At 41.5% G+C, this 19,111-nt stretch overlaps 2 protein-coding genes across 2 annotated transcripts; both read left to right on the forward strand.

Moving 5' to 3' along the window:
• The first annotated feature begins 4,348 nt into the window (after positions 1–4,348).
• LOC21408544 (ATP synthase subunit beta, mitochondrial) lies at positions 4,349–8,680 on the forward strand. The gene is made up of 9 exons (XM_010098442.2): positions 4,349–4,891; positions 5,374–5,449; positions 5,554–5,642; positions 5,784–5,901; positions 6,131–6,234; positions 6,343–6,501; positions 6,603–6,827; positions 6,919–7,230; positions 8,201–8,680. Exons 1-9 carry the CDS (start codon positions 4,421–4,423, stop codon positions 8,312–8,314), a joined length of 1,668 nt encoding a protein of 555 aa, XP_010096744.1. The 5' UTR covers positions 4,349–4,420; the 3' UTR covers positions 8,315–8,680.
• A 1,061-nt stretch (positions 8,681–9,741) lies between these two features.
• On the forward strand, positions 9,742–18,416 carry LOC21408545 (fruit protein pKIWI502). The gene is made up of 5 exons (XM_010098443.2): positions 9,742–10,563; positions 17,402–17,501; positions 17,592–17,687; positions 17,781–17,861; positions 18,090–18,416. Exons 1-5 carry the CDS (start codon positions 10,007–10,009, stop codon positions 18,150–18,152), a joined length of 897 nt encoding a protein of 298 aa, XP_010096745.2. The 5' UTR covers positions 9,742–10,006; the 3' UTR covers positions 18,153–18,416.
• The last annotated feature ends 695 nt before the right edge of the window (positions 18,417–19,111 follow it).

Genomic DNA, 19,111 nt, shown 5'->3' on the forward strand with positions numbered 1-19,111 from the left:
AAGGGTTAGCTTCAAAGGCCCAATCGATCCGAATAAAATGCCTTAATCTTCTCTCCAATGATACTAAACCAACAATTTCGCCTCAAGTTTCACTCAAATGGGTTCTAGTGTTCATGAGATATCAAAGTCTACATAATGCACATAAATGTTCTCCAAATGCTCAAAAGATCAAGTGATCATGATTCATGGTGCTCAAATGTAGAGAATTAAGAGTGAATTTCAATCAATGCGAGCCAAGCACACAAAAATCTCAATGAAATACATTTCAAAAGACCTAAGAAAGCATCAAGTGATTATAATCATTATTATCTAGTCATTTCATCTCAACAAAACTCACAATTTATTCAAACAACCTAAAAGAAAAATGAGTAAAAATATGGCCAAAAGAACACAACTCAATGGAGACAAGTCATAACAACCAACTCACAAGTAATGCTCAAAATCCACTAAAATCAACCACAAAGTGTCTCACCCCCAAACTCAAAATCAAACAATCATTAAAATTAATAACGAGGGAATAAGAACACGTACCGGGGAGGCGAGACAGTCTCGCCTCCTAGTATGGTTAGCGATGATGCACCGGGCATGATGGCATAAGCTCGGGTTAGGGCGGGGCTCTCCTCCATAAATTGCGTCTTTAGGCTCAATTATTCCTATGCCGAGCCAACTCGTCAAATAGTGGCTTTCGCCTATAGTACGTGTCATACAACACAACGTACGGGTTTTGATTCTTTACACCCTCAAGCTTGGCGAGATTTGGCAGTTTTCGGCTCATTTGCTCAACTCGACTTGGCGTCGGCATATGCGCTTGGTTGGCACGGAAGAACGGCGCTCGAGATGGTGGGGGAGTTGCCGGCCACATTGTGTCTTCATAGATGTGATCTTTCTCAACCAGGGGTGGCACGACAATGGGGATCTCGAGGGATTGAGACTCATTGACATATTCTTGAAATTCTTCACTAACCAATTCTTGAGTCTCATCCTCTTTCAACGAGTCATCATCAAATAACTCCCAATCCTCCTCTTGTGTTTCTCTATTCATGGTGTTAGTAGATTCATCTAGAGGCAGCTTCAACCTAAATAACCCCGCTAGATTTGTTTTCATTTCCTCGTGAAGTTGGTCAAGCGCCTCCATCCTCTCTAACTTCTCTATGCGGAGTCTTGTCTCTTCCGGAAATTAGGCGACAAGGTCTTCAAGGTCTAGAGAAGACTCCGCTTGGTGACGGGGGGTGTCAAGCCATGGCTCCGAAATGTTGGAGTTATCCTCAAAACTGTGGTGGTTTATTGAATACCTCCAATACCGATAATTAACATCGGCCATGTCTTCCAACCACCAATAAGCTTCATCCACGGATAGTTGGTGAAAAGAGGTGGTACCATTTCCTCTTTCCACCCACATTCTTGTTGCGGCATATAACCCGTCGAGGAAGATTTGTAGTTGCACCTCCCTCGGAAAACCATGGTCGGGAAACTGAATGAGCTGCTCCTTGTATCTCTCCCAAGCACTAAAAAATGGCTCGGAGTCTCGTTGAGCAAATCTTAAGAGGACTTGTCGATCAACCATCTCCAAGTACCTCGTAACACAAAGGAAAACAAAAATAAAATAAAAGATTAAAAATGAGAAATAAAAGCCTAAATTAAAGTCAAGTTATGTACTCATAATATTAACAACAATTTAAAATGCCAATCCCCGGCAACGGCGCCAAAAACTTGATGCTTAATATTTTTGTATAATAAATTTCCGCAAGCGTACGGTGTCAAGTTTTGAATATAGGATGAGTGAGTATCGTCTCCACAGGGATTGGGTTTAGAATTGCCGTTAAGTACCGCGATTATTGTAACTTAACTTTATCTAGGCAACCTAATAAGATGATAATTGAGAACAAAAAACAAAATAAATATAAAGAATAAAAATAAAGTATCTATACACAAATGGTCTGTGGACTTGATTTCGCTTTATTATTCCTATGTTCATCCTATTATGTAATCGCTAATCAATTCTGTTCAATTCATTAATCAAGGCTCTAATGTCACCTTGCAACCTCTCTCGAGTGCCTCACAAAGAATTGTATTTAAATACCCAAAACAATATCCCTATTCGAAATGAATATTAAAACACAAATTAAGCTTCGCCTTTAGAATTAGAAAATAGGAATATTGATCGCCTCTCGGCCTCACAACGACCTAAATCCTAATTTGATTATCTAACCGTTGATCTCCTCTCGGTCTCACAACAACCTAGACTATGTTTCTCAAATCTAGATAAAGAACTCAATCTCTCTCGAGCATCAAATTCGCAATCTAAAAATCATCTAACTCATTGGCCAAATAAATTAGAAGCATTAAGCATAGAGAAACATAAATGAATTGAAAACGAAATTAAATTAACAATCAACAAAAAATTCAAAACATAGTTCAAATAAAACTACATTAAGTCCTAGATTTAATGTCTAGCTCAACATGCAAAAATAGATGAAAGAAGATAAAACCCAATATCCATTGAAGAGCTTCCAAGGACCTCCAAGATGAAGGATTTCGGCTTCCTTTTGATGTTTTCTTCAGATTTCCGGGCTCCCTTTCTCAAATGGCATATCTTTCCTTTTATACTACTCAGTTTCGGAGCTAGGACTTCATACGCGCGCTGCAGCCTGCGTGAAAACGCGCTGCGGCGCGCGTTTTCAGAAAAGGATCCCGCTGTTGCGGGCTGGGGCGCGCTGCAATGCGCGGGGCTGCCATCTGGGCACACTGCAGCGCCCATTGGGCGTGCTGCAGTGCACGTTCCTGCTCTAGGCGCGCGCGCCTAGATGTGGGGCGCGCCCGAGCACGCCCCTGGATGTGGGCGCGGGCGCGCAGCGGGCTCGGGTACGGGCGCGCGTCCCATTCTGACTTCGCTTTCCTTTGCGCGCTGTAGCCCGCTTTCTTGCATTCCAAAGCCTCCTCTTTTATGCCTTAAAGTCCTCTTTCACCTCCTCTTGGCATTGATTCACAAGTTGGGCAAATATTCTTCTTTTCTTCATGCAAAATCATCCAAGTTTTATTTATAATTCCTATAAAAAGCATACAAAAGACATTAAACTAACAAAAATGCTTGAAGACTTACAAATATTCATGCTTGAAAATACTTGATTTGTTGGTAGAAATACCCGTCATCACCATCTATAAAAACATAATCATTAAAAACTCGTTTATATATATATATTTATATATATATTTGTTAACCCTCCACTTACCAAAACATACACACATTTATAAGTTAAGCCTTCCTTCATCTATCTCGACTATTTCCTTGCACGCATTATTTCTTTTGTTTGACTATTTCATGAAGTGCCGGTGTAAGAAACATTTTTTTAAAAGAAAATTGCATTTAAACAAAAACTGAAAAACATATAACCCAATACAATACTAATGACCCATCATAAGGATAAATGCACACTTGAGACCCAAAAATGATAGAAAAACTTGACACACTAATGAAAAGCACACTTAAAACTCTAATTGAAAAAACCTCTCCCATCGATATAGATTTCCGAGCTCTAAAGGGACAATCATCAACCCCATTAAGAGAAGCATAAGCAACATGACATAAAAAATTCTAATCGGACTAAGAAGTCAATGATTGAAAACTAACATCAAACAACAACAAAAAAGCGCCTTTATTACAAACACAGAAACTTTGACATAAAAATTAAAGAAAATCGAAGAGATCAAACCAACAAGAATTAGTCCCTCAACGTCGAAAATATAAGAATAACATTTGAAATAACGCATGAAAAGGCCTCTCTAACGGCAATTAAAGTACCAGACAAACAAGTACGGAACCCCAATCACGAGGGAGAAAAGGACCACCCCTTGAAAGCATTTGAAACTCAGAAGGGAAGAGGCCGCCGATCTTTTGCCATAATAGGATCCTGTTGAAACTCTAAATTGCGGAAAAGGGGCGAAGAAGGTGTTTTGTCGCGTGTGTCAATCGCCTCCAATCGGTGCAAGAAACAATAAAAAATACACAAGGAATGATTTTTTTTCCTATTGTTCCTCAAAATTCAAGCAAAAATCCTTCACAACCTTATTTATAAGATACATATTTCAACTATTTTTGGTTCACCTAGTGAAGTCCGTTTAATCACAAGTCTAAAAACAATCACCAATTCTACCTGTGCGTTGTGCCAAAACAATCATTATTTTCCTAAAAAAATAAAAGCAATCATCCAAATTGAAACGACGTAGTTTTCAACACATCATGATCCATCCATTCAAATTTCCAAAATCTCGTAAAAAGTAAAATGAAAAGGAAAAAAAAAACGAATATTCGAAAAATTGGGCACCGCAGCAGTACATATAGCCCTCACACAAAGTCCACAAACCCTAGTCTCTCTCTCTCCTCACTAAACTCTCGCTCATTTCATTTTGAAGCCCTATCACAATGGCTTCTCGCAGGCTCTTAGCCTCCCTTCTCCGATCGTCCGTAGGCCGATCACCGTCCAAATCCCCGATCGGAAACCCTTCCCCTAGGATTTTCCCTTCTCCGGCTCGCCGATCCACCGGATACCTCCTCAATCGCGTGACCAACTACGCCACATCCGCGGCGGCGCAATCTCCGGCGCCACCGGCTCCGCCCAAGGATGCCTCGAAGGGTGGGAAGATCACCGACGAGTTCACCGGTGCCGGCGCGATCGGCCAGGTTTGCCAGGTTATCGGAGCCGTCGTCGATGTGAGGTTTGACGAGGGTTTGCCGCCGATCTTGACGGCTCTCGAGGTGCAGGACAACTCGATCCGTTTGGTGCTCGAGGTGGCTCAGCACTTGGGAGAGAGCATGGTGCGAACCATTGCTATGGACGGTACCGAAGGGCTCGTCCGAGGTCAGCGCGTGCTCAACACAGGCTCGCCTATCACTGTAAAGTTCTCGCTTTGACTTTTAATTCGGAATCGTTCTCTTGATTGAGCTTTTGATTCGTTTTTCGACTTGCATTTTGTCGATTTTGGTGCAAAATGATGTTGCTTTTTTATTTGTTTGAGTGGATGGAAATGAGTAGGGTTTTGTTGAGTAATGGTGATTTTGGAGATCCTGCTTTATGTATGGATCTGGATGTCTATGTTCTTTTCTGTTTGGTTTCCGGAAAAATGTGGGAAAAGGAATCTCTAATTCATTGTATTTAGATTTCTCCGATTGGGAAAAAAATAGTCAATTGAGCTTGAAGATAAATATCAAACATTTATTTCTCAAGAGGGGTGGTTTACATTTCCATGGGCGCCTGTGGGGTTTTTTATTCGTTTTTTTAAATTGGTTATGCCATTGGTTATCGATAATTTTATACTTGTTTGGTATGATTGTTGTGTATTTGTTTAGTCACAATATATCTTGTATATTCCCTTCAGGTTCCTGTCGGTAGGGCTACCCTTGGTCGTATCATCAATGTTATTGGGGAGCCTATCGATGAGAAAGGCGACCTCAGTAAGTAATCTAGACAGTGTGAAATATCTGTTAAATTAAAAATGGTTTTCTGTTTAGATATTCAAATTCAACATCCAGTAATAATTGTTTTGTCACTACTACAGAAACCGACCACTATCTGCCCATTCACAGAGAAGCCCCTTCTTTCGTTGAGCAAGCAACTGAACAACAGATCCTTGTTACTGGAATTAAGGTTTATTATTTTTCCCTATTGAATTACCCTTGTAAAAACATTGTTTGCAGTTACGCATCTGTCCTTTTTTTGAAAAAGAATTATTTAAAGGCCATATAGTATACAATGTACACTGTTTATTTATTTTTCTTTTATGTACAGGTCGTTGACCTTCTTGCACCATACCAAAGAGGAGGAAAGATTGGTCTTTTCGGTGGTGCTGGTGTAGGTAAAACTGTGCTTATTATGGAACTCATCAACAATGTTGCCAAAGCACATGGTTAGTTTTGAGGCTCGCTCCAACTTCCCGTTTGGTGTATGGGTTTAAACCATGGTTCTTGATTATGACTTTTGAAATTCAAATTTTTTGTGAGAGAAAAATACTGCAGAGAAAAACTATGAGTTTGCCCTGTAGCAAAACCCATATACTAAACATGATATAAATTGCTCCGGTTTTAATTTTATTAACATGTTTGTTTGTTGAGAACTTCCCTTTTTTCTTTGATCAGGTGGTTTCTCTGTGTTTGCTGGTGTTGGTGAACGAACTCGTGAGGGTAACGACTTGTATAGGGAAATGATTGAGAGTGGTGTCATTAAGCTAGGTGACAAGCAGGTCATACAATTCAGTTCCATGTTTTTTTATTTTTTTTTTCCCTGAAAGGCTCATAAAGAATCCAATGTGTTTATTAGAGTTATAAATTGACTGGTTACATTATTTTAGAGTGAAAGCAAATGCGCTCTAGTGTACGGTCAAATGAATGAGCCCCCGGGTGCTCGTGCCCGTGTTGGACTTACTGGGCTGACTGTCGCTGAGCACTTCCGTGATGCTGAAGGGCAAGATGTGCTTCTCTTCATTGACAATATTTTCAGATTCACCCAGGTAGATAGACTTGTCCAGCAATCAAATGTTTCCTTCCCATCTTTTGGGTCTTGCAATTACTAATGGTGGTCATCTCATTTTTTTTCCCCTGCTCTCTGCAGGCTAACTCTGAGGTGTCTGCTTTGCTTGGACGTATCCCATCTGCTGTTGGTTACCAACCAACTTTGGCTACTGATCTTGGAGGCCTGCAAGAACGTATCACAACCACCAAAAAGGGTTCTATTACGTCCGTGCAAGCTATTTATGTGCCTGCTGATGACTTGACTGATCCTGCTCCTGCTACTACCTTCGCTCACTTGGACGCCACAACTGTGTTGTCCCGACAGGTTGCTCCCTTCCTTTCTTGGTGTTATTTTGGAACAAAATTTCCAATTCCCTCTTTTAATATGCTCACTCTTCTTGTTTTCAACTTGACAGATCTCTGAGCTTGGTATCTATCCTGCTGTCGACCCTCTTGATTCTACATCTAGAATGCTTTCTCCCCACATTTTGGGTGAGGGACACTACGGCACTGCTCGTGGTGTCCAGAAGGTTCTCCAGAACTACAAGAATCTGCAAGATATCATTGCTATTTTGGGAATGGATGAGCTCAGTGAAGATGACAAGTTGACCGTGGCGCGCGCTCGTAAAATTCAACGGTTCTTGAGCCAGCCTTTCCATGTTGCAGAAGTATTCACGGGTGCTCCTGGAAAGTACGTCGAGTTGAATGAGAGCATTGCCAGCTTCCAGGTAAACCCTTCTATTCATACGTGGTTCTCTGTATGTTTGTCCTGCTTTCGTAATAACTTTATGCACTGCTGCAGAGCCTTTTTATTTTGTTTTTTAAAATTTTACTTAAATTTTCCCATTATGTTATCATGGATTTACCTTGTCGTCACAGTATTTTGAGGAAAATTCACTGTGGACATCCATTTCCGTTGGATAATATATTACTTTTAGCAATGCCAGTAGCTCAACGTGTTTAAATGATCTTGCTTTTAAGTGTCAATTTATCTTGCTTGTAACCATCATAAATTTGAGCACCTAGACATTTAGGGTGGAAGAGAGAGAGGAAAGAAAATAGAGGAAGGATTTTGTTGAGGAAAATGGAATTTTAGGTTGTTTGGTAGAGAGGAAATGAGGAAGGAAAATGAAAATCCATGGGGCTCACTAATTTTTAATCCTTCTAACTTTGGAAAGAAAAGAGGAGGGAAAAAGTTTGACAAAAAAATGAGATGTAAAATAACAATTTTAACCTTCACCATTCATCATATTTTTATTTGTATTGAGGTATTATTGTAAAATGTCTTAAATTTGACATTTTCTTTTCACTTTTCTTTCTCTTCTACCAAATAGCATGAGAGAAAATTATTTTACTTCACCTAGCTTTTAGTAGGACGTCATTTGATCCGTGCAGCTTGTAGATCTCAAAAAGCTGTATGTCTCCTCTAAGATAACTAAACCTATCAGTCTTTGAGCAGATTCATATCCTATGTCAGTCTTGACCTTTAACCATAAGCATTTGGTCCTCTTGGGTCTCTTCTCCTCATTTGCGGGATTCTGTTTTTTAATTCTTGGCGGCTTCTTGTGACTGATTCATACCCATGTTTTTATAGCTAGATATTTGAACAAATACTTGATACATGTTTTCGAACAATACTTGCAGTTGTATTTTGGTACCCTTTGATGATTCACATTTTTATTTTTATGGTCTTGACAGGGTGTTTTGGATGGTAAATACGACGACCTTTCAGAACAGTCGTTCTACATGGTTGGAGGTATCGAGGAGGTTATTGCAAAGGCTGAGAAGATTGCCAAGGAATCTGCTGCCTAAGCCATGTCCTTCTAAGTTCTAATCTGTTCCCTTCTCTCGATAGTTGCGAAAAATCAATAATTCAGGAGCCTGCTGGCAATGCCGGCAAACAGGATTTCATTATTTTTTTTTTTCGAGGACAGATGTTTATTGAGAATTTACAATTTCCCTTCTTAAGCCTTATGTGAGGAGTGGTGTTTTTCAGAAATGGATAATTGGATCCAACTTTTTGCTCCCCTTCCTTTCCTGTTTTTGTTTTTTTCGTCAATAAGGGGAAAGAGAAAGACGGCATGTATATTTTTGCTTTTGTTATTTCCGTGTATTGGATGCGCTGATTTAACCACCCTTTTGTTAATTATATAGCTATATGGATGCCATTTTTGTTTCTGGGCTAAGTCGGTGGAATGATAATTGAAGTAGCAGGAGTGGAAATATGGTGTTTTTGAATAAAATTAAAGCTTCATTCATTTTATTAATTTGAGTTTTTAATTTTAATTTTATTACAATTAAATTTTTTTATAAGAAGTCATTTAATTTTTTTTATTACAGGAATAAGTTCTCTTATAAAATTACATTTTAACTTGAATTAAAAATTTAAGTCTGTCAACTGAAGAGGTTGAGAATGTTGGAAATAATAGCCACTCTTTCTCAAAGTGTTTGCAATCGCAAGCCTGTAGAAGTTTACATCCCTGATGATAGAAAAGCTTGTATCATCGAGATTTATCTTAACTTTTGCATTTTGAACGATTTAAGAATTCTGCATTCTATAAAAAAATTCTTTTGAGAGTCTTTCCTTTTGCTGAAAAATTATGAGTTATACTTTCTGAATTTTGTCTTCATGGAGTCGGAGGTTTTGTTTTTTTGAAATTTAGAAAAATGAGATAAATATCTTTTTAATTAGATTTTTAGGTGCGTTTAGAATTAGTTTTAAAATGATTTTTTTTAATAAAAAGTAAAAATGAAATTATTTTAAGAATAATTTTAGAATTGATTTTAAAATTGTGTTTGGTTGGTTTTTTAAGATATTATTTTTTATATAATAGAAAAATAAAATCGTATTTATTAATTAATATATTATGATATTATTGATAAGTATTAAAAAATAAAAATAATTTTTAACTATTTTTTAATTTATTCGTCAAAATTATTTTTACTGTTTTCGTTTTTATTTTTATTTTTAAAATATTTACTAAATAAACATCGTTTCACTTTTATTTTTATTTTTTATTTTATAAAATACGTGAAAATCATTTTTAAAAACAGTTGTAAATACGTATTTTGTTTTTTATTTTTTTTATTTTATCTTAATGTCAAGTATTTGGGGTGGGGAAACATTCCGAGCCTGTGCTACCACAGATTGCACGTGCGATGTAATCCAAGGCAAATAAAGGAAAAAGGAAAAGGAAAACAAGAGAAACAAGGAGAAAACAAGAGAAACAAGGAAAAAAGTGAGAGAGAACACAACAAACGATGTGCATCCAACGGCTAAAACTGCTGCGTCTACTCCAGCAAATCTGGATTATAATCATCCATAACTGCGCCACGTGGACTTTCAAAATCCACGAGCAGTAGTAGCTTGTTAGCAGTAAGCACAATCTGACCACACTCCCCAGCGGTTTACGGGTCTTCGCCGCCGCCATTTGCGCCAAAGCCCAAACTTTCTCGAAGACTCGGCCGTCTTAAAAGTTAAAAAACCCCATCAACATAAAAAAGATGTCATCAATTGCCCTCTCACCAGCCCCTCTTCCCCTGCGCACCCATGCGCACCCTAGCCCCCTCCTCCCTCCCATGTCTATCCCGCGCCACCTGACCCTCCACCACCGCCAATCCTACCATCACCACCGGCGCCGCCTCGCTGTCGCCGCCGCCGCACTCCGCCAGGACATCGCTGTCTGGACTCCCGCCCCTCTCTCCTTTGTCGAGCCCGCCGCCAAGTCCCTCTTCCATGTGACTGTCGACCTCTCCGACTCCCCCGACCTCGCCGCCTCCCACAACCGCGCCGGCCAGTACCTCCAGCTCAAGGTCCCCGACTCCGAGAAGCCGTCGTTCCTAGCGATCGCGTCGCCACCGTCGCTAGCGGCCGGGAAGGGAGTGTTTGAGTTCTTGGTGAAGAGCGTGGCCGGATCCTCGGCGGAGATCCTCTGCGGCCTCAAGAGAGGGGACGTCGTGGAGCTGGGCCCTGTCATGGGGAATGGCTTTGATGTTGATCGAATTCAGCCGCCGGAGGAGTTCCCCACGGTTCTTATCTTCGCAACCGGATCTGGAATTAGGTTTTTCTTCTTGCTTTCTTTCGTAATTCTGCGGCCTATCTTTGTTTCTGAATTAAGGTCTAGATTAGATGGATTTAGGAGTCATTCTAGAAATTGCGAATTGCTTAACTTTGGAATTGGTCGCAAGTATGGTAAAGGCAAATGCTTTCCGAAATGCTCGGGTTTAATTGAAATCTATTTCTTCTCTATCTGGCTGGGTTCAGAGGAAAGAAGAAAAAGAAATGGCTGCAAACTTTTCCGAGCTTGTTTAGGTTTATTAGTTTCGCGACTGACTTCGTTTCTCTTATCTGCTATCGCATTTTCGACTAATTGGATTCAGTACAGAGATTATATCAACCAATGTTATTTTAGTGCAATTCAGGAACCTGACTTCTTTGCTTCACTTTGTTATTAGCATGGGTATTAGTAGTTTCTGATTAGCTCGTATTTCTTTGTTTCATGCAATGAGTTTTCAATGTTTTCATGTTCTTTATCGACTTCTTTGATTGAATGTACTTCATGTTGGTTCTCTTAAGTAGACCCTGGGGAAACATTGTTGTTTTGTTGGATGACTTCTAAGCATTCAAATGAGGACAAAGTTTGAAGCTTTTAGGCATAGCAGTGCGTCTAAACTTTGAAGTCAATGTCTTTTAATTTGGTTAATCCGCAGCCGATGCTTATTATTAGGTCTCGAATGAAATAGATTCCTTATTACCTAACGCAATTAATTGTCTGTGCTCTTTAGGTTTTTTTGGACGTTTTCTTAATTTTGCCTTCAATGTTGGGATTGGATTAGGTTTTCCTTCTTTTTACAGTACTGGTGGCAACACCTCTTTAGATTCTCTTCCAAAACATGCTATTTTTCTGGGTTATTAAAAACGACTGGTGAATTTGGTGGTTTTCATGTTATTGAAAAGAACCCCCATCCCACCTGGAAAGAGAAGGAAAGATTGCTTTGATTGTTGCTTGTTAACAACGATCATATTTTCAGTTTGACATGCTTTTATTCTTGCTTGTTAACAACAATCGTATCTTCAAATTGACACATTGAATTAGTTCTCTTTTGTTTTCAAATTAAAGGAAACATGCACTTTCGTTTCCTCATTTTGCACGTAATTTGCTCTCTTCGAAATCCTAATCCTGTGCCAATGAGTTCTTAAAAACAGAAACAGATGGATTCATTCTAGTCTAGAACTTCTACTAATGGTAGCTCAGTGTAAACTTACTCAATTCATTCGTAGTTAGCTCCGTCTATCAATTGCAATATTGTCAAATCCAATTTGATGCGTGTTTTTCATTTTTCTGTGTATAGATTTTTGATAAGCCCCCAATACGTTTTACCTATGCTAGACGTGCAAAGCACGTGAGTGGAGGGTGAGCGTGCAGAGCACGTGGGTTGTGAGTTGAGAGTTTGGTATTTTTGGCGGTAGGGTTATTTTGGGAAGATATGGTATGATGTATGGGGATCTGCGAGTCTCAGTTAGAATAGAGGGAAGGTTTGTTATGAGGAGAGGTAGGCAATGAGTGAGAGTCTCGTGGGAGAGGGTTGGATCTCTCGAAATCCAACATCTATCTTGTTATTTCCATTTTATTAGAGAAATTATCAATACAATACATTATCAGTTTTCCTTTCTATTTCGATTTCCTTCTGGTTTCTATCATCTGGTATCAGAGCACCTTTGTCTTGGGCATGCCCAGAAGTAAGATGGAGCCTCAAGTAGCAGCCATGGCGGAGGAACTGGAGTCGGTGAAAGGGGACTTGCAGAAGCTTTCGGTGCTGGAGAAAAGCGTGCGGTCCATACTGGAGAAGCTGGCGCTACTGGAGAAGATGGACTAGGCGGTCAAGCGGTTGGAGGAATTGGCGAAACCAGGTCCATTTTCGGTGCGATTCGGGAAGGCGATCTTCCCAAAATCTTCTTCGCAACAATCGGCGGCGACTGAAGTGGGCGGGCAAACACCCTGGGGGAACCCGCGAGTTGGCAAAGGAGGAGAACGGTTGGGTCGACCCGCGAGCTCAGCGAATGGAAATGCCAATCTTCGACGGAGACAACTCGGAGGGGTGGGTCTGCCGAGTTGATTTTGCACTTAATCGTCTCACGGAGCCGAGAAACTGAGGCAGTGACGATTAGCATGGACGGTGAGGCCTTGGCTTGGTTCCAGTGGGAGGACGGGCGGCGGCAGATACGGAGCTGGGCTGAGCTCAAGTCGCACTTACTTGACCGTTTCCGTCTCACGCAAGAGGGATCTGCATGTGAGAAGTTCTTGGCCCTGAAGCAAGAGGACACTGTTTGGGAATATCGCCAGAGTTTTGAGATCCTGGCCACGCCGGAGGATGTGCCGGAGCACGTGTTGGAGAGCAATTTCATTATTGGGCTTAAGCCCGAGATCCGAGCCGAGGTCCGCATGATGAAACCCAGTGAGCTGGGCCGCATAATGGAGTTCGTTTAAAGAGTGGAAGACCGAAATTCTCTTTTCAAAGGGGCCAGGCCTAATTCAGTGGGGTCGTGAGCCACGCAGTTGGGGTACAGTTTCAGCCACAGTAACTCGGGGTAGCTCCCTTCAGTCCCAAAGGCAACGCCGACCAACGCCAAACCTACAGGTCAAAAACCTAACTGTACTTTCAAGCGTTTGACTGATGCTGAACTTCAAGCTAGAAGGGAATATGTTTTAGGTGCGATGAGAAATATACCGTGTGGGCACTGTTGCAAAAATAGGGAGCTCCATGTTCTGGTGGTGAACGATGACTTGGGGGTACTGGAACAAGAGACCCCCGAAGAAGGGGAGTGTGATGCTGGACCGAAGGTAGGGGAGATGGTGGAACTCCCAATAAACTTGGTGGTGGGGTTGACTTCACCCAAAATGATGGTCAAGGGTAGGATTGCCCAGCATGAAGTGGTGGTGTTGGTGGATTGTGGGGTGACACAATTTCATCTCGGTGGAATTGGTGGAAAAGTTGGCAATTCCGATGGTGCGGACTAGCGGCTATGCGTTGTTGATGGGAACGGGACTAACGGTGCAGGGCGAGGGGATGTGTAAGGGGGTGGTGCTCAGCCTTCAAAACATAGATGTGGTTGAGGATTTCCTAGCCCTAGAGCTGGGCAGTGCCGATGTTATCTTGGGCATGGAGTGGTTGGAGACCTTGGGGGGAATGCAAGTCAACTGGCGAACCTTGACAATGAAATGGGGTGTATTTGTTATATTACAGGGGGATCCGACGTTGTGCAAGTCCCAGGTTTCTCTAAAGGCTCTGGTTAAAGCCTTTAAAGACCAAGGGGAGGGGTTGTTACTCGAGCTTGGGACCATCTCGGTGGTGGAGACTAGTGTAGACGAGGAGACTTCCAAGTCCATTGAAGCTGTGTTGAGTTGTTACAATCAGGTGTTTGAGTGGTCGAAAAGGCTACCTCGGGCCCACGCCCACGTCCACGCCCACGACATCACTCTGTAACCGGGAATAGCCCGGTCAATGTTCAGCCTTATCGTTATCCCCAAATTCAGAAGGCGGAGATAGAGAAGTTGGTGAAAGAAATGCTAGGAGCGGGAATCATCCAGCTGAGCATGGTGAGGAAGAAAGATGAGAGTTGGCGGTTCTGCGTTGACTATCATGCACTGAATAAGGTTACCGTTCCAGACAAGTTCCCTATTCCGATGATTGACGAGTTGCTGGACGAGTTGCATGGATCACGAGTGTTTTCCAAACTAGACCTTAAGTAGGGTTACCATAAGATCCGTGTGCGTCCGGAGGATGTTCCCAAGACCGTGTTTCAAACGCATGATGGCCATTTCGAGTTCTTGGTTATGCCTTTTGGGCTAACCAACGCCCCCGTGACATTTCAAGCCTTAATGAACGAGATATTCAAGGAGCAGCTGCAAAAGTTTGTGCTTTTTTTTTCTATTTTTTATGACATCCTCGTGTATAGTCGTTTGATGGAAGAACGTGGGGAGCGTTTGGGTACTGTCCTCCGCATCCTCGCTGACAATCAGGGGGAAATGTCGGGTGCGTTTAAAATTGGTTCCAAAATAATTTTATTTTCACTAAAAAGTAAAAATGAGATTGTTTTGAGGATCATTATGAGACCGATTCTGAAACTGCGTTTGGTTAATATTTTAAGAGATTGTTTTGAGTATAATAAAAATGAAATCGTGTATATTAATTAATATATTATAATATTGTTGATAAGTACTAAAAAATGAAAACAGAAAGTGAAAACAACTTTCAACCGTTTTCTAATTCCTTCACAAAATCCATTCTCACTGTTTTTGTTTTCGTTTTCATTTTCAAAATATTTGCTAAATAAATGTCGTTTTGTTTTCATTTTCATTTTTTGCTTCTCGAAATACGTGAAAATCATTTTAAAAAATGGTTCCAAACAAGCACGTCAATTCGGCCGATCGAAGCTTGAATATCTTGGCCATATCATCTCGGAGGTGGGAGTGGCTGCGGATGATTCTAAGATCGCGGCTATGGTTAATTGGCCGGTGCCTCAGTCTATTCGGGAATTGCGGGGATTCTTGGGCCTTACGGGGTATTACTGGCGATTTGTTGCAGGTTATGGGTCGATTGCATGGCCTCTAACTTAGCAGCTTAAGAAAGATAATTTTTGTTGGAATGCGGACGCGGAGGAGGCATTCAACAAACTCAAGACGGCCCATGACGACGGTTCCCGTGTTCGCTTTGCCGGACTTTACAAAGCTATTTGTGGTTGAATCTGACGCATCGGGGCATGGCATTGGGGTGGTGTTGATGCAGGACCAGCGGCCGTTGGCTTATTCTAGCCAGGTTTTGTCCTCGCGTGCATGGTTGAAATCGGTATATGAGCGCGAGCTCATGGCCATCGTTCTTGCAGTGCAAAAATGGCCGCATTATCTTTTGGGGCGCAAATTTCTGGTCCGCACAAACCAACGGAGCTTGAAGTATTTACTTGAACAGCGTTTGGTCAGCATGGAACATCAGAAGTGGCTCGCCAAACTGATGGGGTATGACTTTGACATTGAGTACAAGCCGGGCCTTGGGAACAAGGTGGCTTATGCGCTATCATGCTGTGTCGGCAGCATCCTTGATGGCCCTATTCATTCCGCGCACGGTACAATTGGATGAGGTGGACGCCCAGGTGGACGCTGCCCGAAGCTTGATCTCATCAAGGCTGCGTTGTTGCGAGGAGACACCCCCCCAACCTGGGTATACTTTGGTGCATGGGCGGTTGCTGTACAAGAACCGCCTTGCCTTGCCCCGTTCTTCTCCCTTGGTTGTGGTCTTACATGAGCTTCATGATGGGGCATTGGGAGGGCACTCGGGGTTTTTGAAGATCCTCAAGCTCGTTTCCTCCACCTTTTATTGGGAAGGAATGAAGCGGGGTATACAACAGTATGTGGTATGCAAGTTTGAAGCTCTTAAACCCGGGGGCTTACTGTAGCCTTTGTCTATACCGGAGCAAGTGTGGGAGGACATCGCAATGGACTTTATTAAGGGCCTTCCCAAATCGGAGTTGGTGGACACTGTGCTGGTTGTTATGGATCGTTTGAGTAAGTACGCACATTTCATCAGCCTTCGCCACCCCTACTTTGCTCAGACAGTTGTTGACCTCTTTGTGCAGGAGGTGGTCCGACTTCTTGGCATTCCCAACTCCATTGTGTCGGACCGCGACAAGGTGTTCATGAGCAAGTTTTGGACTTTTCAAACTCCAAGGCTGCACGCTGAAACATAGCTCCGCATACCACCCTCAAACAGATGGCCAATCGGAGCCGGAGGTAGTAAATCGCAATGTTGAGACATACGTACGTTGCTTTGCGACAGCAAAGCCTAGGTCGTGGGCGTTGGTTGCCTTGGGCAGAGTATTGGTATAACACCTCTTTCCACACCGCCACCAAGACCACCCCTTTTCGCGCTGTCTACGGCCGTGATCCGCCGCCCCTATTGTGCTTTGTGGTTGGACTTGCAACTGCAAACCCGTGACGCCGTGCTGGACCAGTTAAAGGACCAGTTCCATCGTTTGCAACAACAAATGAAGAAAAGTGCAGATGGCCACTGACGGGAACTCCAATTCGCCATTGGGGACATGGTGTATCTCAAGCTTTGCCCGTAGGCGCAAGTCTCTAGCCTCACGCCCAAATGAGAAGCATGCTACCAGCTACTATGGGCCTTACAAAGTCCTGGACCGCGTCGGCCAAGTCGCTACAAGCTGCCCAAAGGCGCTGTCATCCATCCTGTCTTTCATGTTTCTCAACTCCGTCGGTCCCTAGGACCTGTTGCAGTTGCCATTCCCTTACCTTCCAATCTCTCTGAGGATTTGAGCTGCTGGTTGTTCCCGAGGCGTTGCTTGGACTGTGTCAGGCTAAAGGGGGTGCACTCTCTGGATTGAAAGTTCTCATTATGTGGAAGGGGCTGCCTGCTTTTGAAGCCACTTGGGAGCCTTATGAGTTGATCCTCGGTCAATTTCTGGAGTTCCACCTTGAGGACAAGGTGTCTCTTTGGGCAGGGAGTAATGATAAGCCCCCAATACGTTTACCTATGCTAGACGTGCAAAGCACGTGAGTGGAGGGTGAGCATGCAGAGCACGTGGGTTGTGAGCTGAGAAATTGGTATTTTTGGCGGTAGGGTTATTTTGGGAAGTTATGGTATGATGTATGGGGATCTGTGAGTTTCAGTTAGAATAAAGGCAAGGTTTGTTATGAGGAGAGATAGGCAATGAGTGAGAGTCTCGTGGGAGAGGGTTGGATCTCTCGAAAATCCAACATCTATCTTGTTATAAACATTTCATCAGAGAATTATCAATACAATCCATTATCAGTTTCCCTTTATATTTCAATTTCCTTCTGGTTTCTATCAATTTTCTCATTAACTACTTGACATTCTTATATGCAGTCCGATCCGGTCTCTCATTGAGTCAGGATTTAGTGCCAGCAAGAGATCTGATGTCAGGCTATATTATGGGGCTAGAAATCATCAGAGAATGGCGTATCAGGTTTGTTAAGCATTTATTTTCGCATCAAATCAGCTATTCTTGTTGTCTTAATTGTATATGGTTTTGAAGCTTCCGATTCTCCTCTTGCAGGATAGATTTAAAGATTGGGAATCTTCTGGTGTTAGGATTGTGCCAGTATTATCACAACCAGGAGATGATTGGAAGGGTGAAACCGGTTATGTGCAGGTAGAGTGTGACCGTGCCATGTTCGTAGCATTAAAGATTTCTAGTCGTCTTACTTACAACAACCAATTAACACTTCTGTAATTTCTTTTGCAGGCCGCTTTTAGGAGAGCTAAGCAAAGTTTTAACCCTCTCTCCACAGGGGTTGTTCTCTGCGGGCAGAAGCAAATGACAGAGGTTTGTCATTGATTTCCTTTTGGTTTGTTTGTTAAATTTGCTAATGCCTTTGTGACTATGAGCATGTTTGTGCTCGTGGAGTCTAGGAGAGCAAACGCAGGGTCCTTGTTTATTTTCATGGTTATTCGTTTTGTCATTTGGATTTTGGTATTTCGGAAAATGCACGCACTTCTTATTGGAAGTCCATTAAGATACAAGAAGTAATGTCAAAACTTTCTTCTCTTGCAGGAAGTTACCTCAATTCTTGTTGCAGACGGTGTATCAAGTGAAAAAATACTGAAAAATTTTTGACCATCCAATGAGTTCCCACATTGTTGTATTAGTATTTTTTTTTTCTTCCCAACGCTGAGGATAAAATCTCTCAGATCGGAAATTCAAAATAAAGTAGTAGGAAGCACAAAACTTTATATGTTGAGATTCACAATCACAGTGCTAAGCTGTTTCAATAGTGGAATTATTAATTTAAGTTGAAGTAAAGGTGTTTAGTCAACAATGGTTGTATAATTTAGTTTTTGGGTGTTTATTTTGTTGCCCATTAAATTGTTTCTTGAGTTATGTTGTGAAGTAAAGGTGTCGTCATCAGGAGTTATATAGTTGAATTTTCTTGTGTTTAGTTAAGTGTCTTTATTTTATAATTCCTCAATGCATGTTGCTTAACTAAGGGAAAACGAATCCATAATCTAGTTGTGTGTCGTGTTCCAGCCGTTTCTTGTGATTTTTTGTTCGTGGCCGGCTTGCACTCATACCTACGTTTCTATAATTTAGTATTTACAAATGCACGTGAAGCCTCTAATCAAGAATCAAGATTGTACGCGTAACCTAATGCCATTTTAGTACAGCAAAAAATCTAATACAATTTGAAAGTTTGATCACGTTAAAAGCGTACGAAAATATTTACTCATTCCATTTTACGAGAAATCCAATCCTAGATTGGGTCATATGTATTTGGTTGTTTTACCCTATGTTGTTTACTAATTTCGTCCAGAGGAACGAAGTAAAACACAATGTAGGATTAATTTCAAATTTGACTTCTCAAAAATACAAGGGGTGCGTTTGGAATTGGTTCCAAAACGTTTTTATTTTCTGTACGAAAATGAAAATGAAAACGTTTTTAGTTTTATTTTTGAATTATTTCTAAAAATGCGTTTGGTAGTTTTATTTAGAGATTGATTTCAGTTTTAAAAAAAACTGAAACTGCGTTTGGTGGTTTAATTTTTGAAAACATGTAATAATATATTAAATAAATAATA

The sequence above is a fragment of the Morus notabilis genome, unplaced genomic scaffold (assembly GCF_000414095.1).
Source record: "Morus notabilis unplaced genomic scaffold, ASM41409v2 Scaffold451, whole genome shotgun sequence".
NCBI classification, from domain to species: Eukaryota; Viridiplantae; Streptophyta; class Magnoliopsida; order Rosales; family Moraceae; genus Morus; species Morus notabilis.

Bases quoted from the DNA above. Each gene is read 5' to 3' on its own strand.
- LOC21408544 (XM_010098442.2), top strand. From the start codon at position 4,421: ATGGCTTCTCGCAGGCTCTTAGCCTCCCTTCTCCGATCGTCCGTAGGC. The intron at 6,828-6,918 runs GTTGCTCCCTTC...TCAACTTGACAG, and splicing joins CAACTGTGTTGTCCCGACAG to ATCTCTGAGCTTGGTATCTA. The intron at 7,231-8,200 runs GTAAACCCTTCT...TGGTCTTGACAG, and splicing joins AGAGCATTGCCAGCTTCCAG to GGTGTTTTGGATGGTAAATA.
- LOC21408545 (XM_010098443.2), top strand. From the start codon at position 10,007: ATGTCATCAATTGCCCTCTCACCAGCCCCTCTTCCCCTGCGCACCCAT. The intron at 17,502-17,591 runs GTTTGTTAAGCA...CTCCTCTTGCAG, and splicing joins ATCAGAGAATGGCGTATCAG to GATAGATTTAAAGATTGGGA. The intron at 17,688-17,780 runs GTAGAGTGTGAC...TTTCTTTTGCAG, and splicing joins GTGAAACCGGTTATGTGCAG to GCCGCTTTTAGGAGAGCTAA.